Below are 26,938 nucleotides of genomic sequence, written 5' to 3' on the forward strand. Positions count from 1 at the left end.
TCAAAAATAACCGAGCACTGAGAAAGAACCCAGGCAGGTACCAGGATTCCCTGAATATTGCTCTGGAGAAGGTAAGCGGGGTTCACGGAGAGTCGGGATAGGCTGTACAAACTCACTAGAGGGAGAAAAAAAATTGAGTTTTTTCAGAGGTGGCAGACAGTCTGAGCTAACTCCCTGATTTGCTCTAAAATAGCCTTTAACCCATGGTCGTGGCGTTCTGTCAAGGAACTAAAAGGCCCTGTAGCAACTCCTGATGTCTCCCAATGGTGGTTCCCTGCAGGGAGACAGCTTGGCAGAGCTGGTCCAAGTCTGCTGGGTCTGTCATGGCCAGTTCGTACTATCAAGGCAAGACCCAAATGCAGACACAGGAGGCAGATGGTTGGAGTCTTACCATGTTTATTAATCCAAAGGGGTAGGCAAGAGAATGGTCGTGGACAGGCAAAAGTTCAAAACCGGGTCAGAGTCCAGGCGGTACAGAGTGGCAGACAGGCACGTGGTCAAGGCAGGCAGAATGGTCAGGCAGGCGGGTACAAAGTCCAGAAACAGGCAATGGTCAAAACCAGGAGGACTAGGAAAACAGAGAATGCAAAAAGCAGGAGAATGGGAAAAAGGCTGGTTGACTTGGAAAAATACAAGACGAACTGGCACTAAACACAGGGATAAATACACTGGGGAAAACAAGCGACACCTGGAGGTGGTGGAGACAATTACAAGGACAGGTGAAACAGATCAGGGCGTGACAGTGAATTATTGAACCAGGTTATGTAGATTAACAGTACAATTAGTGCAACCAATGACAACAGTGAGGGGTGTGTCATAATTATTAAGTTAATTAGAATGAATTAAGTGAAACTGTTAAAAAACAATTGTTTATTGAATATATTAGGCTATTGTTATCATATGGAAACAATTAAATATTCTTCATAATATTAGCATCAACATACATTATTGTTTAATTCAATTTCACATATATATTTAATCCTATTTCATTTTTTTGTTACATGTAATATTTTAGGTTCAACCATAATGCATAATAAGCATCATCAACAGGGGGGGGGGACATATTGGGTGTACACTGATAAGCTGTCAAAAGAATGTATCCATTTGTAAGACTTGTTCATAAAAGAGAGCATTGTTGCTATATGATCACACCAGCAATAGATACGGTAAATTGTATTACTTTGTGAGGTACAGCTGAGTGAGCCTATATTTAAATACTTAGCTTTTTGATTTTACTGGGCTGATGGTGCCTGCATCTGATTGTCAGTCTCAGCGGAGGGAGAAAGCAGCAGACTAAGGGTTCGCCTCTCAACGCCCCTCCGCTCTACTTTTCCTCTGCTAACCAAAAAGGGACACCGTCTTCCAGTTTATGGCACACTGCATTGTTTTGCCTCATGCACAAATCCATGTTGTTTATCCTATGGCCAGACACACAAAATGGTTAAAAAAATGGGAACACGTCGCCTATCCGGCACGCAGGGCAGCTGAATCTGGTGCACCTGGGCTTTATCGTTGTTTTTTTTGCAGAAATGTTTGGCGATCGACTAGGAATGCAGGGATATGGCTAATGCTCTCTGCTGGTGCCAATAAAATAGGCTACTTACTGTTCACTCAATTAAATTGAGAATTTTCATAATTTAAAGACCGATTGGAGTCTTTTCATTGTAATCTCTACAGCAATAGCCATTTGCTTTCCAAACAGTTTTTTCACAATTTATTTTTAAATATTGCAATTTGCCTGCCTGGGTCTCTACTTCTCACTGACATTCGCAACTCAGCAATCATCTATTTTGTATTTGCTCCACGTGCTGCCCAAATTCTGGGCACTTCTGATTGTAGGTTATGGAGGCATTGGAATACCTCCCTGGTCATTGTGGTTGAATCTGTTTGAAATTCACTGCTGGACTGAGAGACCTTGCAGATAATTGTATGTGTGGCATGCAAAAGTGATTCAAAAATCATGTTAAACAATTTTATTGCAGAGTCCATGCAATTTATGGGATTTGTTAAGCATATTTTTACTTCTGAACTTATTCAGGCTTGCCATAAAAGTTTTTTTTTTATTCACTTGTAATGGAGGTATTGTGTGTAGGCCAGTGACCAAAAAATAAATAAATATAAATTTTATCCATTTTTAATTCAGGCTGTAACACAACAAAATGTGGAAAAAGTCAAGGTGAACCCCTGCACATCATCTCGGTACCGGTATTCCTTTGACTGCATATAGCCTCATTATTGTTACTATTTCCTTTTTTATTTAGCAAATTTTTTACTTTTTAACTCTGCATTGTTGGGAAAGGGCTCGTAAAGCATTTCATGGTAAAGTCTACACCTGTTGTATTGGGCACATGTAACAATTAAAATTTGATTTGAAACACATTGAAGATTCAATTATTTCAGGTTCGCTTCAAGTTATAATATTAAATCAAACCAAATCAGCCCTAGTGCCTCTCAAGACCCCGATGGAGGACTCCTATCTCTACTTATGTAATCCCAATTGTTTCCCATTTAAAATATTTGTGAGGAGATACTGTATATTTCCTTCCTTAGATAAAACCATTGCCAGAAACTTTAACAGAAAGCTCAAATAAATTAAACCCGACCTTGGTAGATGGACTAACATCCCAGTTGCTTTAACCAGGCGAAGACTGGGAGTCTGAGTGATGGAAACGGGGAAAATATGCTCTGGCTTTGGCGCAAGGCTGAATTTCTTCAACATCCTAAGGTTGAAGAGTCATTGTCGTGCTTTCTTCACCAGGGTGTCCGGAGATGTGTACGCTGACTGTCTTCACGGTTCAATGATTCCCATGTCTAACGCCTTCTGGCTATTGGGATAAAATGTGGCAAGGTAAGCGATTGAGGATAAAATTAACAAACGTACAAAGAGGAAAAGACGTAGGAGGACTATCCGTACCAAACTTTAAATTGTATTTCCAGGCACTAGCATTTCGTCCCTTCCTACATTTTTAGACATAATTCTTCTGCCCCCTGGCGGAGTATAGAGAGAAATATGGTGTCTCCTATAGAGCCCCACAATGGAAGTGGCATAATACCCATGAAACATAGCGGTCAAACAGGGAAATGGTTCCAATCGTTTTTCCACAATCCATTTTAGTCATTTAGGCTGATTACCTTAGTGTTCTTGGGCACAGGGACTATGGTGGTCTGCTTGAACCATGTTGGTATTACAGACTCAGTCAGGGACAGATTGAAAATGTCAGTGAAGACATTTGCCAGTTGGTCAGCGCATGCTCGCAGTACACGTCCTGCTAATCTGTCTGGCCCTTTGGCTTTGTGAATGTTGACCTGTTTAAAGGTCTTACTCACTTCTGCTACAGAGAGCATGATCACACGGTCGTTCGGAACAACTGATGCTTTCATGCATGTTTCAATGTTTTTGCCTCGAAGCGAGCATATAAGTAATTTAGCTCATTTGGTAGGCTGGTGTCACTGGGCAGCTCCTGGCTGTAATAGTGTGCAAGCCCTGCCACATCCGACGAGCGTCGGAGCAAGTGTAGTACGATTCAATCTTAGTCCTGTATTGACACTTTACCCGTTTGATGGTTCGTCGGAGCGCATAGCGGGATTTCTTATAAGCTTCCGGGTTAGAGCCCCACTCCTTGAAAGTGTTAGCTCTACCCTTTAGCTCAGTGCGGATGTTGCCTGTAATCCATGTTGCCTGTAATCCATGGTTGGGGTATGTACGTATAGTCACGACGTCGTCGACACACTTATTGATGAAGCTAGTGACTGATTTGGTGTACTCCTCAATGCCATCGGAAGGATCCCGGAACATTTTCCAATCTGTGCTAGCAAAACAGTCCTGTAGCTTAACATCTGCTTCATCTGACCACTTTTTTATTGACCGAGTCACTGCTGCTTTTTGCTTGTAAGCAGGAATCAGGAGGATAGAATTATGGTCAGATTTGCCAAATGGAGGTCGAGGGATAGCTTTGTACGCGTCTCTGTATTGTGGAGTAAAGGTGGTCTAGATTATTTTTCTCTCTGGCTGCAAATTTAAAATACTGGTTAAATGTGGATACCTAAATCAGGTATCCACATTCCTTCATATGACGTGGGAGCGCCCTGCAGTTAATTGCTTCTGGTACAAAGTTACAAAATTAATTTAGAAGTGCATGATGTAAATACTCAATGCATTGCATCTACTATGTTAATTAGCGATGAGCGCCTTGAATCTGTCAGTTAAATCAGAGACAAATACTGCGCGCATGCTTTACTGATGCAAAAAATGATATTGGCTCTTAGATGGCAATTCCCCCACTCTCTCCCACTTTGCCAGTGGGTACAGTTACTTAGAAGTTATAACATTAGAATTATTGACAGAGAGAATTAATGGTTTTTGTCAAGAAACAATTGAGGCCTGGAATACACTTGGCTCTGTAAAGAATAATCTCAGCTAAAGCCCAACACATACAAATACAAAACCCCGAAATCCCAACAAATACAGTACCAGTCAAAAGTTTGGACAAACCTACTCATTCAAGGGTTTTTTCTTTATTTTTTTTTTTACCATTTTCTACATTGTAGAATAATAGTGAAGACATCAACAGTAACCAAAAAAGTGTTCAACAAATCAAATGTTATATTTGAGATTCTTCAAAGTAGCCACCTTTGCCTTGATGACAGCTTTGCACACTCTTGGTATTCTCTGAACCAGCTTCACCTGGAATGCTTTTCCAACAGTCTTGAAGGAGTTCCCACATATGCTGAGCACTTGTTGGCTGCTTTTCCTTCACTCTGCGGTCCAACCCAAACCATCTCAATTGGTTTGAGGTCGGGTGTCCAAACTTTTGACTGGTACTGTACATTTGTAACCGGTGTGAAATGGCTAGCTAGTTAGCTGGGTGCGCGCTAATAGTGTTTAAATTGGTGGTCACTTGCTCTGAGACCTTGAATTAGTTGGTTCCCTTGCCCTGCAAGGGCCGCGACTTTTGGAAGGCAATAAGTAACGATGCTTTGTGGGATGCAGTTGTTACACATATATACAAACAAAATGTATCTATAAATGTTTTACTTTATTTGATGTGGTATGGGAAGGGTTTTCTGGGGGGAGGGGGGTGGTTGGATGGAGAAATGTTAGATGGGTGGGGTTGGGGGAATTATACATTTACCCCCCCCCCCCTTCCACCAAAGAAAATAAATACAGATTTTGTCACCAAAAAATATAAAACATTTTTGCCTGAGGATAACATTATTAGCACTATAGACACTAGAGCTGTAGCTATGAGAAAGTTAAGCCATTCTAGAAGACATGTGAGACAAGTTGATTTGAGGGAATCAGAATTTGGATTTATCCGAATCGTAACCATTTTTGTGTCTCATTTAGTGTCTGGGTGCCTTGCACATTTTGTTAACCACATGCCTTTTCAGTTCCCACACAAGACTTGCCCTTTGGGGCTAATTTTCTAGGTTGCACCTTAAACATGTCATGAGCCAAAGTTATAAAACCAGTAACACAGAGGACTTGTGCATAATTTTTTTTTGGTATGCTTTCACCACCGTTTTGCAATATGATTGAATGGGTCCCAAAAAGGCTCCATAGGTAAGTGTCTGCTCTCAATAGAGCACTTCAACTAGGTACTATTTGTTCAGTCACATCATTGACAAGTCTACTTGAAAACTAAAAGTACGGTACAGGCAGCAGAGTAACAACTGGCAAACATATATTTGATTAGTTAGAACATATAGGGCTCCGTAGAGTAGACCCCTAAACACCTGATCCATGATGAATTGTGTTTCACATCTATACGGTTTGACTTAAATATTTAGAAAGAGAATACTGATCCTGAACCTGTGGCTTAAGGCCACACCTGGTCAGAGACAGGGGAGCACTGAACTCATCTTGAATTTATGACCTGTGTGTGTGTGTGTGTGTGTGTGTTTGAGAGAGAGTGAGGAGCACAGCTGGCCCAGCCAATAGGGTCATAAACCCAGTATGAATTTGGTTGCGTCCCAAATTGCGTCCCATTTCCATAGGGCTCTGGTCAAAAGTGATGTGCTACATGGTGAATTGGGTGCCATTTGAGACACGTCTAGGACCTCGCTGACTCAGCACCATTACAGTGTTTGTGTAGACAGTGAATTAGGTGTCTGTGGAGGGTCAAACAACCTATAAGGTATATCACATTATAGGGAAAAGTATGTGGGGGCTGTTAGTAAAATAAAGTTCAATCTGTGACCAGGAAGTGGGAGAGAATTATCGTCTTTCGTCACACCAGAAGGATAGCCAATGGCTGATTGTGTAATTCTGCCACCTACTGGACAGTTTGGGCATGAGGGGAGGGAAGGAAACTATGCGAACTGTACACCAGTCCTGTTATAATAACACAACTTGAATGAGATTTAAAGTATCTGTCAACTGTTCCATATTTCTATGAATTATGACCTCAAATGAATTACAGTATGAATTAAATATATGTGCTTACCATTTTTTAAGTCAAGGATGTTAAATAAACAGCTTTTCTCTGTGACCCTGCTTGGCCTGTTAGGAAACAGTGGTTTGGGCATACACCAGACAAACAGACGATTTGCCAGACGTACATACACTTGGATATTCGAATTGGGCAGGCTGCCCGGGCCCAGCTGCATAACAAACTTCCCGGCAGGCTTGTCTTTTCCCAACTCTTACAAACCGCATAAGTTGTATAGGCTTTGTGCTGTTTGCTAACTACAGCTGTGGATTGCTTGGCTTGCTAGCCTGCTTGTGTGCAGTGTGTACTCTGAGCCCGTTTCTCCCCCAGTCTTCTTCTCCCCACATGAAAAAATGCTATAGTATACAGAGAATGCTATGGTGACACAGAGAAGAGCCTTCTCAGTTAAGTGACCCGTCTTGAAGCCTGACTGGTTAGGGTCAAGAAGATCGTTCTGAGAGCGAAAACAAAAAAAAGTTGATCAAAGACAACAGTGTTTTGGAAAGAAAAGAAAGAAGCGATATTGGTCTATAGTTTTTGACCTCAGATGAGTCGGGTGATGGTTTCTTATTTATTTTATTTTTTGCATTTTTACTCCCTTTTTCTCCCCAATTTCATGGTATCCAATTGTTGTAGTAGCTACTATCTTGTCTCATTGCTACAACTGCCGTACGGGCTCGGGAGAGACGAAGGCTGAATGTCATGCGTCCTCCGATACACAACCCAACCAGCCGTACTGCTTCTTAACACAGCATGCATCCAACCCGGAAGCCAGCCGCACCAATGTGTCAGAGGCTACACCGTGCACCTGGCCACCTTGGCTAGCGCGCACTGCGCCCGGCCCGCCACAGGAGTCGCTGGTGCGCGATGAGACAAGGAGATCCCTACCGACCAAGCCCTCCCTAACCCGGACGACGCTAGGCCAATTGTGCGTCGCCCCACGGACCTCCCGGTCGCGGCCGGTTACGACAGAGCCTGGGCGCGAACCCAGGGACTCTGATGGCACAGCTGGCGCTGCAGTACATCGCCCTTAACCACTGCGCCACCCGGGAGGCCCGGGTGATGGTTTCTTGAGGAGGGCAGCGGCTCGGGCCATTTTGAAGTCAGAGATGATGCAGCCGGGGGGCATGGATGAGTTGATGAGGGATGTGAGAAGTTTTCCAGAGATGGTCTGGAGAAGGGAGGAGGGGATGGTGTCGAGCGGGTAGGTTGTCGGGCGGTCAGACCTCACTAGTCACAAGATGTCATTGAAGAGAGAGGTGAGAAAGAGGTCATGGCATAGGGTAGTTCTGTGTGAGTGAGACTAGTGGACTCAATAGGCTGAGTGAATGAGTAGCGGATGTCATCAACCTTCTTTTATTTTCAAAGTGGTTGACAAAGTCGTTCGCAGAGAGGGATTGGTGGAGGATTAAGGAAAGAGTTTCCTAGAAGTAGAAGCTTGACATTTTTGAGTGGTAGAAAGTGTCATTTGCAGCATATACAGAGGAAGAGAAGGTAGAGAGGAGGGAGTTAAAGGATGATAGGTCCTCCAGAAGTTAGTTTCCTCCATTTTTGCTGCCCGCAGCCCTGTTCTGTAAGCTCGCAATGAGTCACTCAGCCACAGTGCAGGAGGGGAGGGTTGAGCTGGCCGGGAGGAAAGGGGACAGTGTGAGTCATAGGGTGCGAAAAGGGAGGAGAGTAGGGTCAAAGAGGCAGAATCAGGAGACAGGAGGGAGAAGGATTTAGCAGAAGGGAGAGATTATAGGATAGAAGAGGAGAGAGTAGTGGGAGAAAGAGCGACGATTGGGACGGTGCATGACCATCTGTTTAGGGGTTGAGTGGTTAGGGTTGGAGGAAAGGGAGACAGAAAAGAAAACAAAGTAGTGACCAGAGACCTGGAGGGAGGTTGCAGAGAGATTAGGTGGCGAGCAGACTCTAAAGATGAGTTCAAGCGTATTGCCTGCTTTGGGAATTGGAGGGGATTGGGAAAGGGTAAGAGAGGCAAGGAGGGGAAAGAGTCAATTAATTGAAGGCAGACGTCGGGATGTTGAAGTCGCCAAGTATGAAGAGCGGGAGCCATCATTAGGAAATTAACTTATCAAGGTGTCAAGCTCATTGAGGAACTCTCCAAGAGCACCTGGTGGTCGATAGATGACAATAATGTTAAGATTGCGTGGACAAGTGACAGCATGGAATTAAAATGAGGAGATGGAGAAAAGAGAATCTCAATTTAGGAGAAATTAGTAGATGTGCCACCACCGCAACGACCAGATGGTCTCGGACTATGAGAGAAAACATAGTCAGATGACGAAAGAGCAGCTGGAGTAGCAGTGTTCTCTGGGGTGATCATGTCTCTGTCAGGGCCAAAAAATAAAGGGACTGAAGGGCAGTATGGGTTGAGATGAACATTCTTGACTGCAGATCGGCAGTTCCAAACGCTGCCAGGGACCCGGAATGTACAGTGCCTTGCGAAAGTATCCGGCCCCCTTGAAGTTTGCGACCTTTTTCCACATTTCAGGCTTCAAACATAAAGATATAAAACTGTATTTTTTTGTGAAGAATCCACAACAAGTGGGACACAATCATGAAGTGGAACGACATTTATTGGATATTTCAAACTTTTTTAACAAATCAAAAATGGAAAAATTGGGCGTGCAAAATTATTCAGCCCCTTTACTTTCAGTGCAGCAAACTCTCTCCAGAAGTTCAGTGAGGATCTCTGAATGATCCAATGTTGACCTAAATGACTAATGATGATAAATACAATCCACCTGTGTGTAATCAAGTCTCCGTATAAATGCACCTGCACTGTGATAGTCTCAGAGGTCCGTTAAAAGCGCAGAGAGCATCATGAAGAACAAGGAACACACCAGGCAGGTCCGAGATACTGTTGTGAAGAAGTTTAAAGCCGGATTTGGATACAAAAAGATTTCCCAAGCTTTAAACATCCCAAGGAGCACTGTGCAAACGATAATATTGAAATGGAAGGAGTATCAGACCACTGAAAATCTACCAAGACCTGGCCGTCCCTCTAAACTTTCAGCTCATACAAGGAGAAGACTGATCAGCGATGCAGCCAAGAGGCCCATGATCACTCTGGATGAACTGCAGAGATCTCTGCAGAGATCTATGGACTCTGTCCATAGGACAACAATCAGTCGTATATTGCACAAATCTGGCCTTTATGGAAGAGTGGCAAGAAGAAAGCCATTTCTTAAAGATATCCATAAAAAGTGTTGTTTAAAGTTTGCCACAAGCCACCTGGGAGACACACCAAACATGTGGAAGAAGGTGCTCTGGTCAGATGAAACCAAAATTGAACTTTTTGGCAACAATGCAAAACGTTATGTTTGGCGTAAAAGCAACACAGCTCATCACCCTGAACACACCATCCCCACTGTCAAACATGGTGGTGGCAGCATCATGGTTTGGGCCTGCTTTTCTTCAGCAGGGACAGGGAAGATGGTTAAAATTGATGGGAAGATGGATGGAGCCAAATACAGGACCATTCTGGAAGAAAACCTGATGGAGTCTGCAAAAGACCTGAGACTGGGACGGAGATTTGTCTTCCAACAAGACAATGATCCAAAACATAAAGCAAAATCTACAATGGAATGGTTAAAAAATAAACATATCCAGGTGTTAGAATGGCCAAGTCAAAGTCCAGATCTGAATCCAATCGAGAATCTGTGGAAAGAACTAAAAACTGCTGTTCACAAATGCTCTCCATCCAACCTCACTGAGCTCGAGCTGTTTTGCAAGGAGGAATGGGAAAAAATGTCAGTCTCTCGATGTGCAAAACTGATAGAGACATACCCCAAGCGACTTACAGCTGTAATCGCAGCAAAAGGTGGCGCTACAAAGTATTAATTTAAGGGGGCTGAATAATTTTGCACGCCCAATTTTTCAGTTTTTGATTTGTTATAAATATCCAATAAATGTCGTTCCACTTCATGATTGTGTCCCACTTGTTGTTGATTCTTCACAAAAAAAAATACAGTTTTATATCTTTATGTTTGAAGCCTGAAATGTGGCAAAGGTTGCAAAGTTCAAGGGGGCCGAATACTTTCGCAATGCACTGTAGTATTGACAGTTAACTATAGTATAAATACTGTTTTAAAAGAAAACAGTAGCATATATTATAGTAATTCATGTAGTGTAGTGGGGGATTGTATTATGCTGTAGTATTTACTGTAGTGTTTTGTGGACTGTAATATACTGTAGTATTTAGTGTAGGGATTTTGTGGACATTACTATAATATTTAATATAGTGTTTTTATTTTATTATCTTTGACATAGAAGTGAAGGCTTTCTCCTTGAGGAAACCTACTGAAGAAATAGTGAAAATTATGAAAATACCCTTTTAGTGTAAGAGCTGTTTGAAAAGACCACCTGACATTTCAGCCTGTTTTGGTGGGATGGTGTTTTGGCCTTCCTGGTGAGCACACCAGGCGGTAAATTAGTTAATAAGAAAGACAGTTAAAACCTATCTGCTAATAACAGCTAGTGTTCTGCTTTCCCCCCAACTCAGACTACTCCCAGACAGTCCAAATTAAATTCTTGCTTGTGAAAAATTGCTCTTTGCTAACAAGCAATTTTTGCCTGTTTTTTTCTTCCATTTTAATTGAAAACAATCACAGTAAGGTACTTCATTGTTACCTAGAAATTATGATATTGAAATAAAAATGGCTAAATTGGACCTTTAAAATATCTGAATGCACTATTATACTAATTGAGATTATTTATTAATTCATCTGATTTGCTTGGCTGCAAATCTAAAAGTTTATTTTAGGCCTATTTTGTGGTTAATTAAACTGTATTGAACTGTACTTAAACTTGGCTGTGAAGACATAACATTTTCCGTGTTGGGAGTTTCTCTCTACCCTACTTTCTCTGTCCTCTAAAGGCATTTTCACCAGAGGTTGGAACCTAAATAAATGTTCCAATCGTTTCGTTCTGAACAGAACCATTGTTTTTTTCGTTCGTTCCACTGTACTGACCAGCAAAATAAAGTTTTGAACCGGTTCAAAAGTAACGCTTTATATCATTACTTTCTGTAAAATTTTTTTGCTGAGCAGCACCAGAATTAAAATAAAGACATGTCTTACCTTTTTGTAGGTAATAAATCCAATGTGAAACATGATAACTATAGTATCCTTAACTTGTAATGAAAAGGTTAATCCATTCTCCTCTAATTAAAAATCTCTCTCCCTAATTTCTGAATCATGCTTGTAAAGTCAGTAGGCTACTTACTAGACTATGCTTTCGAGGGGGAGCGGTGTTGCCTACACATGCACACACTAGCCGGTAGGCCTATTGCCTGAAAAAAAAAAAAGTAAGATTGTAGCTAGCCACATTTTCCTGGAGAGGCTGTCTATCATAGCCAACTCCCCAAATTCTCACTTCAGCACCATTCTCACACTCCTTGTGCACGTGTGTGTGTGAGAGAGAGAGAGCTTGGCCCAGGCTACTGTTGAATGCGAACACGGAGGCCTTTTTCATGGAAGAGAAGAAAAAAAAAATATGCCTACAGTGAAAAGGCTACAAGAGGAATGTCCTCTGCGTGGAAAATGTTTAATATTGTAGTGGACTAAGATGAGAATAACATTGGCAGGGGCATGTTACTTTTATTGATTTCCGTATTTATAATAATTTGTGTTATTATTTTTGAAGCCTATTGATGAATGAAAACCAGTTCTTTAAGTATACAAATTAAATTCCAACTGTAAATGGATTTACTTACTTTTGCTAATTAAGGTGTGGCTATTAAGCTTTACCTACTGCAGGCCTGTGATATGAAGGCAGTGTGCACCAGCTCTCCAACTGACTATGGCATTTGAACTTGAGGTGAGGAAGAATGTTTTCGGCCTTCCAGAGTTACTCCTATAATCTAACAATAATGCTTATCTTAAAAAAATATATTCTGATGCAAAATGAACAAATGAACCTCCTTCTGTACACCTTTATCTGTATAGCAGACACAGTACCTACAGTGGGGAGGACAAGTATTTGATAACCTGCAAAATCGGCAGTGTTTCCTACTTACAATGCATGTAGAGGTCTAATTTTTACCATAGGTACACTTCAACTGTGAGAGACGGAATCTAAAATAATCCAGAAAATCACATTGTATGATTTTTAAGTAATTCATTTGCATTTTATTGCATGACTTAAGTATTTGATAACCTACCAACTAGTAAGAATTCCAGCTCTCACAGACCTGTTAGTTTTTCTTTAAGAAGCGCTGTAACGGCAGATTTCCTCCTCTTCGTCTGAAGAGGGATCGGACCAAAAAGTGTAGCAGGGATCGGACCAAAACGCAGCGTGGTAAGTGTCCATATCGTTTATTATAAAACATAAACTGAACACTAAGAAATACAAAACAATAAATGTGACCATGAACGAAACAGTACCTTGTGGTGACAAACACAGACACAGAAACATACACCCACAAACCAACAGTGAAACCCAGGCTACCTAAATATGGTTCCCAATCAGAGACAACGACTAACACCTGCCTCTGATTGAGAACCATATCAGGCCAAACAGACAAACTAGACATCCAACATAGAATGCCCACTCAGATCACACCCTGACCAAACAAAACATATAAACATACAAAGCAAACTATGGTCAGGGCGTGACAAGCCCTCCTGTTCTCCACTCATTACCTGTATTAACTGCACCTGTTTGAACTCGTTACCTGTATAAAAGACACCTGTCCACACAGTCAATCGAACAGACGCCAACCTCTCCACAATGGCCAAGACCAGAGCGCTGTGTAAGGACATCAGGGATAAAATTGTAGACCTGCACAAGGCTGGGATGGGCTACAGGACAATAGGCAAGCAGCTTGGTGAGAAGGCAACAACTGTTGGCGCAATTATTAGAAAATGGAAGAAGTTCAAGATGACGGTCAATCACCCTCGGTCTGGGGCTCCATGCAAGATCTCACCTCGTGGGGCATCAATGATCATGAGGAAGGTGAGGGATCAGCCCAGAATTACACGGCAGGACCTGGTCAATGGCCTGAAGAGAGCCGGGACCACAGGCTCAAAGAAAACCATTAGTAACACACTACGCCGTCATAGATTAAAATCCTGCAGCGCACGCAAGGTCCCCCTGCTCAAGCCAGTGCATGTCCAGGCCCGTCTGAAGTTTGCCAATGACCATCTGGATGATCCAGAGGAGGAATGGGAGAAGATCATGTGGTCTGATGAGACAAAAATAGAGCTTTTTGGTATAAACTCCACTCGCCATGTTTGGAGGAAGAAGAAGGATGAATACAACCCCAAGAACACCATCCCAACTGTGAAGCATGGAGGTGGAAACATCATTCTTTGGGGATGCTTTTCTGTAAAGGGGACAGGACGACTGCACCGTATTGAGGTGAGGATGGATGGATGGGGCCATGTATCGCGAGATCTTGGCCAACAACCTCCTTCCCTCAGTAAGAGCATTGAAGATGGGTCGTGGCTGGGTCTTCCAGCATGACAACGACCCGAAACACACAGCCAGGGCAACTAAGGAGTGGCTCCGTAAGAAGCATCTCAAGGTCCTGGAGTGGCCTAGCCAGTCTCCAGACCTGAACCCAATAGAAAATCTTTGGAGGGAGCTGAAAGTCAGTATTGCCCAGCGACAGCCCCGTAATCTGAAGGATCTGGAGAAGGTCTGTATGGAGGAGTGGGCCAAAATCCCTGCTGCAGTGTGTGCAAACCTGGTCAAGAACTACAGGAAACGTACGATCTCTGTAATTGCAAACAAAGGTTTCTGTACCAAATATTAAATTCTGCTTTTCTGATGTATCAAATACTTATGTCATGCAAATTAATTACTTAAAAATCATACAATGTGATTTTCTGGATTTTTGTTTTAGATTGTGATAAAAATTACAGACCTCTACATGCTTTGTAAGTAGGAAAACCTGCAAAATCGGCAGTGTTTCAAATATTTGTTCTCCCCACTGTATCTGACATAGAAATGCATGTCGGTTTCATTTCTCTGAAGAAAATTTTAGGCCTAGCCCCAGAAAGTATTCACACCCCATTGACTTATTCCACATTTTGTTCAAGCCTGAATTGAAAATGTATTAATTTGAGATCTTTGGTCACTGGCCTTCACACAATAGCCCATAATGTCAAATTGGCATTGTGCTTTTCAGATTTCTTACACATTAATAAAAAATGAAAAGCTGAAACGTCTTGAGTAAATAAGTATTCAACCCCTTTGTTATGGCAAGCCTAAATAGGTTCAGGAGTAAATATTTGCGTAACAAGCCACATAATAAGTTGTATGGACTAATTTTGTGCAATTATAGTGTTTACCATGATTTTTGAATGACTACCTCATCTCTGTACCCCACACGTACTATTATCGGAAGGTCCCTCAGTTGAGCAGTACATTTCAAAATCAGATTCAACCACAGAGACCAGGGAGTTTTCCAAAGCCTTGCTGAGGAGGGCACCTATTGGTAGAAGGGTAAAAATAAAAAAGCAGACATTGAATATCCCATTTAACAATGTTGAAGTTATTAATTATACTTTGGATGGTGTATCAATACACCCAGTCACTAAAGATACAGTGGTCCTTCCTAACTCAGTTGAAGTTAAGTTACAGTTACAGAGTTTAATGACTGTGATAGGAGAAAATTGAGGATGGATCAACAACATTGTAGTTACTCCACAATACTAACCTAATTGAAAGAGTGAAAAGAAGGAAACAGAATAAAAATATTCCAAAACATGCATCCTGTTTGCATCAAAGTAATACTGCAAAAGAACGTGGCAAAGCAATTATATTTTTGTCCTGAATACAAAAGTGTTATGTTTTAGGCAAATCCAACACAACACATTACTGAGTACCACTTCATATTTTCAAGCATAGTGGTGTGTGCATCATGTTATGGGTATGCTTGTAAACGTTAAGGACTGGGGAGGTTTTCAGGATAAAAGAAAGAAACAGAATGGCACTAAGTACAGGCAAAATACTGGAGAAAAACCTGGTTCTGTCTGCTTTCCATCAGAAACTGAGAGATTCATTCACCTTTCAGCAGGACAATAACCAAAAATAGAAGGCCAAATCTACACTGGAGTTGATTACTAAGAAAACTGTGAATGTTCTGTTCACGTTCTGACCTTTATTTCCTTTGTTTTGTCTTTATGTAGTATGGTCAGGGCGTGAGTTGGGGTGGGCAGTCTATGTTTTGTGTTTCTATGTTTTTCTATTTCTGTGTTCGGCCTAGTATGGTTCTCAATCAGAGGCAGGTGTCGTTAGTTGTCTCTGATTGAGAATCATACTTAGGTAGCCTGGGTTTCGCTGTTGGTTTGTGGGTGTTTGTGTTTGTGGCCACACGGTACTGGTTTGGTCACGGTTATTGTTTTGTATTTTAGTGTTCAGTTTGTCTTTAAAATAAACATCATGAACGCTTACCACGCCACATCTTGGTCCGATCCTTACTCTGCCGTTACAGTTCTTGAGTGGCCGAGTTACTGTTTTGACTTAAATCTACTTGAAAATCTATGGCAAGACCTGAAAATGGTTGTCTAGCAATGATCAACAACCATTTAAACAGAGCTTGAAACATTTTGAAAAGAATAGTGGGCAAATGTTGCACAATCCAGGTGTAGAAAGCCATTAGACTTACCCAGAAAGACTCACAGAGGTAATCACTGCCAAATGTGCTCTACAAAGTATTGATATTTCTGTATTTAATTTTCAATAAATTTGTAAACATTTTGTAAACATTTCTAAACATTCCTAAAGATATGTCTTCACTTTGTCATTATGGGGTATTGTGTGTAGATGGATGAGACAAATATTTAATACATTCTGAATTCAGGCTGTATACTTTCTGAAGGCACTGTAAATATATATTTTTAATATTATAGCCTATCGGCCTATGCATGCAGTGCAGTGCCCTGTTGCATTTAGTGATAAAATCTCCGAAAGCTACACTGTGAGGTGGACAATCATTGTTTTGGGAAAGTAAAAAATAAATACAGATTGGCTATAACGTTTAGCATATGCTACACATCGAAACCCAATTAACAGTTACAAAAATATTTATAGGCTGTAAGGGCAATTAAAATTGGCTCATTTGGCCGATATCCCTTGATGGCGCTGAACGCATATATGTCCGTAAAATTGTTCAAATGTCCAATACATTTTCATCTTTCTAGTAACGTTGTCTGGTGACATTTTTTCCTGACGGAAACCCTGGCATATATTTTCTGGCAGGCAGACACTGGAATATGTTTCTGAGTGACAGAGTGAGGGCTTTTTGTGGGACTGGAAAATGCCGGTAACATAAAATAACATTTTTAACCAGTTCTCATGCTTTCAAAATAACGGTTCTGTTCTGGAACATTATAGATCACTTTCGTTTGTGGTTCTGATTTTGTTGCCTGAACCGGTTTCAACCCCTGGTTTTTACACAGACATTTGCGGCCCTTGGTTGACTCCACCTGATAGAGAAAGAGTACTCTGTAGAGGTGTGCGCTGTAGAGTTGTATTTTTCTTGTGGCCTGATGAAGATGGAACTCACCAGCAGCGATGTGTTTGTCCTCTGTGATCCTTTCCAGTCGGCCGAGCAGCGCATCAATGTTGAACTTGATCTGAGTCAGCTCTGATTTGATATCCTGTAGCTCGTTGGAGTTCACTGCTGAGCCACCCATAACAGAAAACACCAGAGAGAGAGACAGAGCAAGAGAGAGCAAGGGACAGCAGAGAAGAGTGTTTAAGTTTAAAGGTCCAATGCAGCTATTTTCATCTCAATATTAAATCATCTCTGGGTAACAATGAAGTTCCTTACTGTGATTATTTTCAATTAAAATGGTCAAAAAGAAACAAAAAATAGCTTCTAAATAAAGAACAATTTCTCAAGCAATAATTTTTGCCAAGACTGTCTGGGAGTGGTCTGAGTGAGGAGGGGAAAACTGAAAACAAGCTGTTATTGGCAGAGAGGTTTGGATCTCTTTCTTATTAATCTATTCACTAATTTACCAAATGGGGATGTCACCAGGCAGGCCAAAACTCCATCCCACCAAAACAGCCTGAAATTTCAGGCGGCCTTTTCAAACAGCTCTTTTACTAAAAGGGCATTAACATCATTATCACAATTTCATAGTGTTATTCCAACCTCAAAAAAAATAATGTTTTTGATGGCACTGGGCCTTTAAAAGACATTCACTCTGACATTCATTGCAACGTAATAGCATGTGAATCAAGAGAAGATTGCTGTATATATGGTAACAACACTGCAAAAGGTTATTACTCAAGACAATAACAATTATTTCTCCCGACAAAATTAAATCCATTATTTAACCTTAGAATTGACTGTTTTAAAGCAAATATAACATTATTCTAGATGAAAAGAGCTGGCTTTAGAGTTGTTCATGTTCAACCCAGCCAATTCAGGTCAAAGCTTTGTCTCGAAGACGTCTCAAACTTTATTGGATAAATTGTATAGAGCGCCTGCAAAAACTCACACTTCTGCTTGATGGTGCTGCCGGGGAGGACTGAAGCGCGTGCCAACAGCTTGACGGGCAAAGAGTTGACCCGGCGCACCAGGGGCATGGCCATGCGAGGCCGCTTAACTGGCACCACTCGAGGCACTGGCGACACTCTGCCCCGGTACTCAAACAGCCTACAGAGGGAAAGCGAGATGGGGGACACTAATCATTAACAAAGCATTTGGTGGAAGGATATTGATACATTCATAATGTACATTTCTGTATTGAGTTATGACAGTTCAGAGGTAAAAGGTCTTGAAAAGATCTTGACATGCCTGAAACATTGAAAGGGTCAACTGTAGCTATACTACAGTACAGTACCATGGACTGAGAGTGGTGAATACATTTTATGGAGTTTGAGAGAACTACAGGTAACTGCCAAAATTAAGGAAACACTTAAGTAAATGAGGGATACAAAATACACTGAACAAAAATATGAAACGCAACATGTAAAGTGTTGGTCCAATGTTTCATGAGCTGAAATGAAAGATCCCAGAAATGTTCCATATGCACAATAAGCTTACTTCTCTAATTTTCGGGACACATTTATTAACATCCCTGTTAGTGAGCATTTCTCCTTTGCAAAGATAATTCAGCCATCTGACAGGTGTGACATGTCAAGAAGCACATTAAACAGCATGATCATTACACAGGTGCACCTTGTGCTGGGGGACAATAAAAGGCCACTCTGCCACAGCTGTCTGAAGTGTTGAGGGAGCATGCAATTGGCATGCTGACTGCAGGAATGTCCACCAGAGCTGTTACCAGAGAATGTAATGTTAATTTCTCTACCATAAGCCTCCTCCAATGTGTTTTATAGAATTTGGCAGTACATCCAACCGGCCTTACAACCGCAGACCACGTGTGTGGTGTCATGTGGGCAAGCGGTTTGCTGATGTCAACGTTGTGAATCGAGTGCCCCATGGTGGCGGTGGGGTTATGGTATGAGCGGCATATGCTATGGACAGCAAACACAATTGCATTTTATCGATGCCAATTTGAATGCACAGCGATACCATGACAAGATCCTGAAGCCCAATATCATGCCGTTCATTTGCCACTATCCCCTTATGTTTCAGCATGATAAAGCACTACCCCATGTCGCAAGGATCTATACACAATTCCTGGAAACTTTGGGATGCTCTGGATCAACGTGTACTACAGCGTGTTTCAGTTCACGCAAATATTCAATAACTTCATACAGCCATCAGTTCACGCAAATATTCAATAACTTCGTACAGCCATTGAAGAGGAGTGGGACAACATTCCACGGGCCACAATCAACAGCCTGATCAACTCGATGCAAAGGAGATGTGTCGCGGTGCATGAGGCAAATGGTGGTCACACCAGATACTGAAAGGTGTCTGTGACCTACAGATGCATATCTGTATTCCCAGTCATGTGAAATCCATAGATTAATTGACTGATTTCCTTATACAAACTGTATCTTGAATTTAAAAAATTGTTGCATGTTTCATTTATATTTTTGTTTACTGTATATTGAAAGAAGGTGCTTCCACACACAGATTTGGTTCCTGAGTTAATTAAGCAATTAGCATCCAATCATGTTTAGAATCATGTATAAAAATGCCCAGTTGCCCGTTATTTTGGCTACCGTGGCTAGAAGAAAAGATCTCAGTGACTTTGAAAGAGGCGTCTCAAAGGAGAAGCATGGGGTTTAAAGGGTGTGTGTGTGTGTGTGTGTGTGTTTTGTGTGTGTCAGTCACCAGACTTCAACCCAATTGAACACTTATGGGAGATTCTGGAGCAGCGCCTGAGACAGCCTTTTCCACCACCTTCCAAAAGAAATGTCATATTTCGTTTTTTTGATGAATGGTCTCTATGACTACATCCCTGTATGATTGCATCCCTCCAATAGAGTTCCAGACACTTGTAGAATCTATGCTAAGGTGCATTGAAGCTGTCCTGGCAGCTTGTGGTGCCCCAGCACCCTATTAACACCCGTTATGTTAGTGTTTCCTTTATTTTGGTAGTTACCTGTATATTGCCTTTAAGGGTATATGAGTCCACTGCGCTGTAAAGATTTAGATAAGTAAGGATTTTGAGGAAAAAAGGTTTCTATCTGGTGTGTTGTGATTGAAGTAATAGGCTATCGCCTCTGCTTCAAAGCGATATCTGCAGTCCAGACAGAGAGCAGGTTCATCGGTTACGTCAGAGGCTCCCCGAAGACTGGGGGTTTTGGAGATCACTTGAAAGCAGAAGGGCAATGAAATTATTGGGTGTATCTCTCTGTAATATATTGATCCCAGTCAAAGGCAGCCTCTGACAGCCGTAACTCTGAATTGGACATCACAGAGAGGGTATAAATAAACTCCCCTGGATGGTTGAAATGTGTTCCTCATCTGGATATTATGTTCAGACGTCTGCAAACACGAGCATCCAGCGGAGAGCACCAGCGGGGTTTCTATAGCCACTGAAACAGGGGCGGCCAAGAGATGGGGGGAAAAGACACTGCCAAAGTTTGCTTGGCAAAGGTCGTCTTGTGAAACTAAAGCTGGACTTAAAAGCCGGTTGAGCTTTCTTTATGGGAACGAGTTTGAAGACCTTCCAGTGATGATGAGTGGAGAACAAAATGCAAAAACATCTCTCACAAAAAGTCTCTGGATAGTAAATATAGAGATTATAGTTTTGATCAATTACATTAATGGTTTGCACCCTCTGTATGACTGCTTTATAATGCCATCAGTGACTGAGCTTTTGGGAGATTGCAAAACAATGTATCTCTTTATTTAATTTACTGTGAATGTTCGCCATTGCAAAATTATTCTTTCTACCTCATTTGTGCTAAGTAGAGTTATACTGAAAGGGTGTTAACAGGTGAGCAATTCCACAGTAACAGAATGCTGAGACACAGATTCTTCACTTTAAAAGTATGCCAAACAAAAACCACTGATTGCAAAATTAAACAAACCATACAAATCTATGCACAAGGACTACTTTTAACAATTTCCACAGAACATTTTACAAAAACACATTTACTCGAAGAACAGTGCAGCTGTAAAGTTTGGTAACAGAATGACCAACTATCTCCCTCAGTTTTTATGACCACGTTTTCCAAAAACTCTTGAATACAGTGCCTTCAGAAAGTATTCAGTCCCCTTGACTTTTTGAACATTTTGTTTTGTTACAGCCTGAATTTAAAATGGATTCAATTCAGATTTTTTTCACAGCCCTACACACAATACCCCATATTGTCAAAGTGGAATGATGTTTTTTTCGAACATTTTACAAATGAAGTATTCAACCCCTTCGTCGTGGAAAGCCTAAATAAGTTCCCGAGTGGTGCAGCGGTCTAAGGCACTGCATCTCAGTGCAAGAGGCGTCACTACAGTCCCTGGTTTGAATCCAGGCTGTATCACATCCGGCCGTGATTGGGAGTCCCGTAGGCCGGCGCACAATTGGCCCAGTGTCGTCAGGGTTTGGCCGGGGTAGGCCGTCATTCTAAAATCTTAATTTGTTCTTAACTGACTTGCCTAGTTAAACAAAGGTTCAATTTAAAAAAAGTTCAGGAGTAAAATGTTGCTTAGTAAGTCACATAATAAGTTGCATGGACTCTGTTGAATGACTACCTCATCTCTGTACCCCACACATACAATTATCTGTAAGGTCCCTCAGTCGAGCAGTGAATTTCAACCAAAGATTCAACTACAAAGACCAGGGAGGTTTTCCAATGCCCTTGTAAAAGAAGGGCACCTATTGGTAGATGGGTAAAATAAAAAAAAGCATACATTGAATATGCCTTTGAGCAGGGTGGTTATTAATTACACTTTGGATGATGTATCAGTCACTAAAAAGATACAGGTGTCCTTCCTAACTCAGTTGCCGGAGAGGAAGGAAACCGCTCAGGGTTTTCACCATTAGGCCAATGGTGAGTTTAAAACAGCTAAATAGCGGTGATCGGAGATCAGAGGATGGATTAACAACATTGTAATTACTCCACAATATTATCCTATTTGACATAGTGAAAAGAAGGAAGCCTGTGCAAATAAACCAAAACAATGGAGCTAAGCACAGGCTAAATCCTAGAGGGAAACTTAGTTCAGTCTGTTTTCCACCAGACACTAGGAGATGAATTCACCTTTCAACAGGACAATAACCTAAAACACAAGGCCAAATCTACACTGTATTTGCTTACCAAGAAGACATTGAATGTTCCTGAGTGGCCGAGTTACAGTTTTTAATTAAATCTACTTGAAAATCTATCTAGCTTGACGACTTTTGAAAAGAATAAGTGTGGAAACTTATCCAGAAAGACTGTAATCGCTGCCAAAGGTGCTTCTACAAAGTATTGACTCAGGGATGCGAATACTTACTGTATGTGGGGTTTTGGTAACAGAATGACAAGATGCTAGGCAATGTTTCTTAAACTTACAGAAGGCAAATCTTTTCAGCAAACTAAATATAAATGTTGATATTAGTTGAGAGGTTTCTTTACTTCAACATTGTGTTTTGATGTATTTCTAAGACCTTTTCTGCTAAATGTTTTCTTAGACCCCTTTTCCATATGTTTGACCAGAAATCTAAACTTTTGCTTATTCCAATTTTTTGGGATGGAAAATGTATGCCTTCATTTCTCTTAGTTTCAAATTTGATGCGCTCCTATGAACTTCACATTTTGATGCTCATGGGTATTTTTAGATGGAAATGCTCTGGTGTAATCCACTCACCTGCCATATAATTCATTTCTGTAGTAGTGATAATCAAAGTCGTACCCACTGAAAGATAAAAAAAAATATATATATATACACTGCCGTTCAAAAGGTCACTTAGAAATGTCCTTGTTTTTGAAAGAAAAGGCACATTTTTTTGTACATTAAAATAACATTGTATTGATCAGAAAGACAGTGTAGACTTTGTTAATGTTGTAAATGACTATTGTAGCTGGAAACGACAGATCTTTTAATGGAATATCTACATAGGCGTACAGAGGTCCATTATCAGCAACAATCACTCCTGTTTGCCAATGCCACGTTGTGTTGGCAAATCCAAGTTCATAATTTTAAAAGGCTAATTGATCATTAGAAAACCCTTTTGCAATTATGTTAGCACAGCTGAAAACTGTGGTAATTAAAGAAGCAATTACAACTGGCCTTCTTTAGAAACAGCGCCACCTTGCTTTAGAAGGACAACATCCCGGAGTCGCCTCTTCACTGTTGACGTTGAGACTGGTGTTTTGCAGGTACTATTTAATGAAGCTGCCAGTTGAGGACTTGTGAGGCGTGTGTTTCTCAAACTAGACACTCAAATGTACTTGTCCTCTTGCTCAGTTGGGCACCGGGGCCTCCCACTCCTCTTTCTATTCTGGTTAGAGCCCGTTTGCACTGTTTTGTGAAGGGAGTAGTACACAATGTTGTACGAGATCTTCAGTTTCTTGGCAATTTCTTGCATGGAATAGCCTTCATTTCTCAGAACAAGAATAGATTGACGAGTTTCAGAAGAAAGTGCTTGTTTCTGCCCATTTTTAGCCTGTAATCGAACCCACAAATGCTGATGCTCCAGATACTCAACTAGTCTAAGGAAGGCCAGTTGTATTGCTTCTTAATCAGAACAACAGTTTTCAGCTGTGCTAACATAATTGCAAAAGGGTTTTCTAATAATCAATTAGCCTTTTAAAATGAGAAACTTGGATTAGCTAACACAACATGCCATTGGAACACAGGAGTGATGGTTGCTGATAATGGGCCTCTGTACGCCTATGTAGATATTCCATAAAAAATCTGCCATTTCCAGCTACAATAGTTATTTACAACATTAACAATGTCTACACTGTATTTCTGATAAATTTGATGTTATTTTAATGGACATAAAATGTGCTTTTCTTTCAAAAACAAGGACATTTCTAAGTTACCCCAAACTTTTGAACAGTAATGTATATTTATGTATATATATAATTAAACAACATTATAACATTCTGGAATGACAATTAGCATCAAAAGTTTCCTAATTTCCTCAAATTCCTCTCCATTGTATGCCCCGGTCTCAGAAAAAGACAGATCAGAGCTGTATGGCAAAAAGCCCACTGTCCGGTTCTATCAGATCAGTGATGTTAAAGGATAGGAAATGAGTAAAGGAATTATCAGCAATTACTGTATTGAGACAATTGAGATTGAACCCTTATTACTTATTGCCCCGTCCCTTCCATGAAGCTTTACTCCCTATGGAGTACCTGTAGAGAGCAGTGACAGACCTCTTCAGCCCTTTGGGTCTGTTGGGCTTGGGTTCCCCCGCCATGTTGATGTCTGAGGAAAAACGGAGAGGGAGAATGTTACAGAGAAATTTAGAAAAATTTAGTAAAAAGTCACAGGAGTCTCTCAATCATCAATATCAACCTTGCCCTCTGGGTCTGTTGGGCATGGGCTCCCCCGCCATGTTGATGTCTGAGGAGGAGTGGAGAGAAGGGGTGTTACAGAGAAAAGCAGATGGATCGAGACAAAATGAGTCTCAATTATCAATTGTATCAACATCACCCTTATCATCTGTTATTAAAGGGGCAATCTGCGATTGTTACACCAATTTTGGGACTTTTAAATTCATACAGTACACTTAGTGTACTAAACATGCCCTTTCCATGACAGTCTGACCAGATGAATCTAGGTAAAAGCTATGATCACTTATTGATTTCACCTGTTAAATCCGATTCAATCATTGTAGATGAAGGAGAGGAGACAGGTTAAAGAAGGATTTTTAAGGCTTGAGTCAATTGAGACACGGATTGTGTATGTGTGTCATACAGAGGGTGAATGGGCAAGACAAAATATTGAAGTGACTTTGAATGGGGTATGGTAGTAGGTGCCAGGCACACCGGTGTGAGTGTGTCAAGAACTGCAACGCTGCTGGGTTGTTCATGCTCAACAGTTTCACAACTTTGGGAAGCATTGGAGTCAACATTGGCCAGCATCCTTGTGGAATGCTTTCGACAGGGATGCCCCGACAACTCGAGGCTGTTCTGAGGGCAAAAGGGGGTACAACTCAATATTCAGAAGGCGTTCCTAATGTTTTGTACACTTAGTGTATAGCTAGCTATTGATTCCAGAAGGATATAACGTAGAAATGCTTTATGAACTTAGTTCAATTGTTGTACCCCATCAGAACCCAAAATAAGCTTGTTTTATCATTTTGTTTGTACACAAAATAAGTGTGAACAAGCACTTTATAGCCTTAAAAAATTGTTGAGACTTTATTTTCTATCTCATGGGAGGTCAGTCCTTGCATACACATCTCTGTCTGAATTTGAGAGTGGTTACATTTTGTCCAGTCCCATCCCTCAGCTATTTACCAAATCAGTGGCGGGGTGTCACTTTGTTATTGTTTGAACTGCAGATTGCCCGTTTAAATGGACAGTGCACTCAAATAAAAAATTACTAATTGGTTTCTGTACCCTGTAAGCAGTTTATGGACAAGGTAAGAGAGCAATCAATGCTTTGGTTTGGTTTACCTGCCGACTCTCCGCATTTGTGGAACAAATCCAATACAAGTCAATATCCCTGGTATTAGGTTTCGGAGACAGTGGTCGAATAAACAAAACCAAAGCATGGACTGCTGTCTTACCTTGTCCATAGACTGTTTACAGGATAAGGAAACCAATATGTCATTTTGTAATTTGGGTGAACTTTAATATTACATCAAACATAGACATACAATAAAGAGCAGGACTCCTTTCATCTCTCAATATTAGATGGATTTAGGACGTTTTCTGCTAAAGGTGTAAGTGCTGCAATATTATGTCTGACATTTGGGAGTCAGGTAACGGTGAATCAACACCCTTTGATCTCTGCATGGAACCTAGCCATAACACAAAGGCAAGCCCACAGAAATAGGGTGAATCTGCCCCTAGCCTTTTAACACGTACGTACATATGCCAACCATGGCTAAGGGAAACGCTGGCATCTAAATACATTTGGTTCATTTTTTAAAATTAATTTAATTTATTCTCCCCTGGAAAGAGAGGGCTACAGCGGTGGCTATATTTCATCACCACTTGAGATTCCTGCCTCATCACCAAGCGAGGAAGATATTTCGGTGAGTATTATGGCTTGGGGAAGTTTTACCTTGCTGGGGCGGAGGGGAGTGAGAACAAGGGTGGATCAAGTCAAGTAAGCAACAAAGTGAGGTAGTTTGGGCGTCTAATCAGATCTACTGTATGTAGAGAATGTGGCGTGAGTGAGGCGAGGTTGTAGATATCATCCAATTGAATTGTGTGTGTGTGTGTAATTAGATATATTGTATGCAGAGACCATGGCATGAGTGAGGCGAAGTTGTAGATATAATGGGTTATCGTAAAGCCAGACAGGATTATCAAGGCTTATGCTTTGGCGACATCTACGGGCTGATTGTTATGTGGACACGTTATTGATCTCCTTGGTTACATTTGAATAAACTTCAAGTATTACCAATGTCATGACTCTCTCTCTCTTTGGTGAGGATCAAAAGGACCCATTAGCTAGACAAATGTCTGAGGATAGCCAGACTCCCCCCTCTTCCCACAGGAGAGGAGAGGGGGGAGTTTGGCCTGTTTTATGACTTAAATACCTTGCAGAAACTCTCCCACACGCAGAAATGGAAGGCTGAAAATCCTTTGTTACTCAGAGAGACTGTGCTGCCAAAATTTTAACAATGGACATTGAAACAATATTTCTAACATAAAGAATGTTGGGAATGATGACAGAATATGGGAAATTAATATCTATTTTGTGATGCTATTAAAATGATCAGAAAGACATAACGGAAACATTGTAACTAAGAGCTTCCACACAGTATATATCAGATTTACATCTAAATGTTGTAAAACGTATGATTAAATATGAAACTATTAGAACTAGAAATGTGATTTTAGTCTTCTAATGAGATAATGGTTTTCATGTTTGTTGCACACAAACTAAGCCACGCCCCTAATGAGGTCAGAGTTTGTATCAACATGATGGAACCGCCTTTCATTCCAGAGTGCTTAAAAGGACTCTCTGAGAATTTAAATACAGACCAGATAACATGAGGACATGG

General features: G+C 41.0%; 1 protein-coding gene across 11 annotated transcripts in view; it reads right to left on the minus strand.

The window, feature by feature from the left end:
• Positions 1-26,938, minus strand: part of raly (RALY heterogeneous nuclear ribonucleoprotein) — a 174,798-nt gene that overhangs the window by 24,351 nt on the left and 123,509 nt on the right. For 4 of the 11 annotated variants that reach the window (XM_090205060.1, XM_090205059.1, XM_090205056.1 and 1 more), the window contains 5 exons: positions 24,271-24,318; positions 24,108-24,180; positions 22,609-22,656; positions 17,897-18,054; positions 16,954-17,067 (listed from right to left, as the gene is read on the minus strand). In XM_090205060.1, coding sequence (XP_090061186.1) covers positions 16,954-17,067; positions 17,897-18,054; positions 22,609-22,656; positions 24,108-24,180; positions 24,271-24,318 — 441 coding nt within the window. Of the gene's footprint in view, positions 1-16,953; positions 17,071-17,896; positions 18,055-22,608; positions 22,657-24,107; positions 24,181-24,270; positions 24,319-26,938 lie in introns of all 11 variants that reach the window. The other 7 variants (XM_090205058.1, XM_021568426.2, XM_090205054.1 and 4 more) reach the window with 3 other exon arrangements.

Source organism: Oncorhynchus mykiss, chromosome 17 (genome assembly GCF_057628025.1).
Source record: "Oncorhynchus mykiss isolate SJ-2025 chromosome 17, ASM5762802v1, whole genome shotgun sequence".
Classification (NCBI taxonomy): Eukaryota; Metazoa; Chordata; class Actinopteri; order Salmoniformes; family Salmonidae; genus Oncorhynchus; species Oncorhynchus mykiss.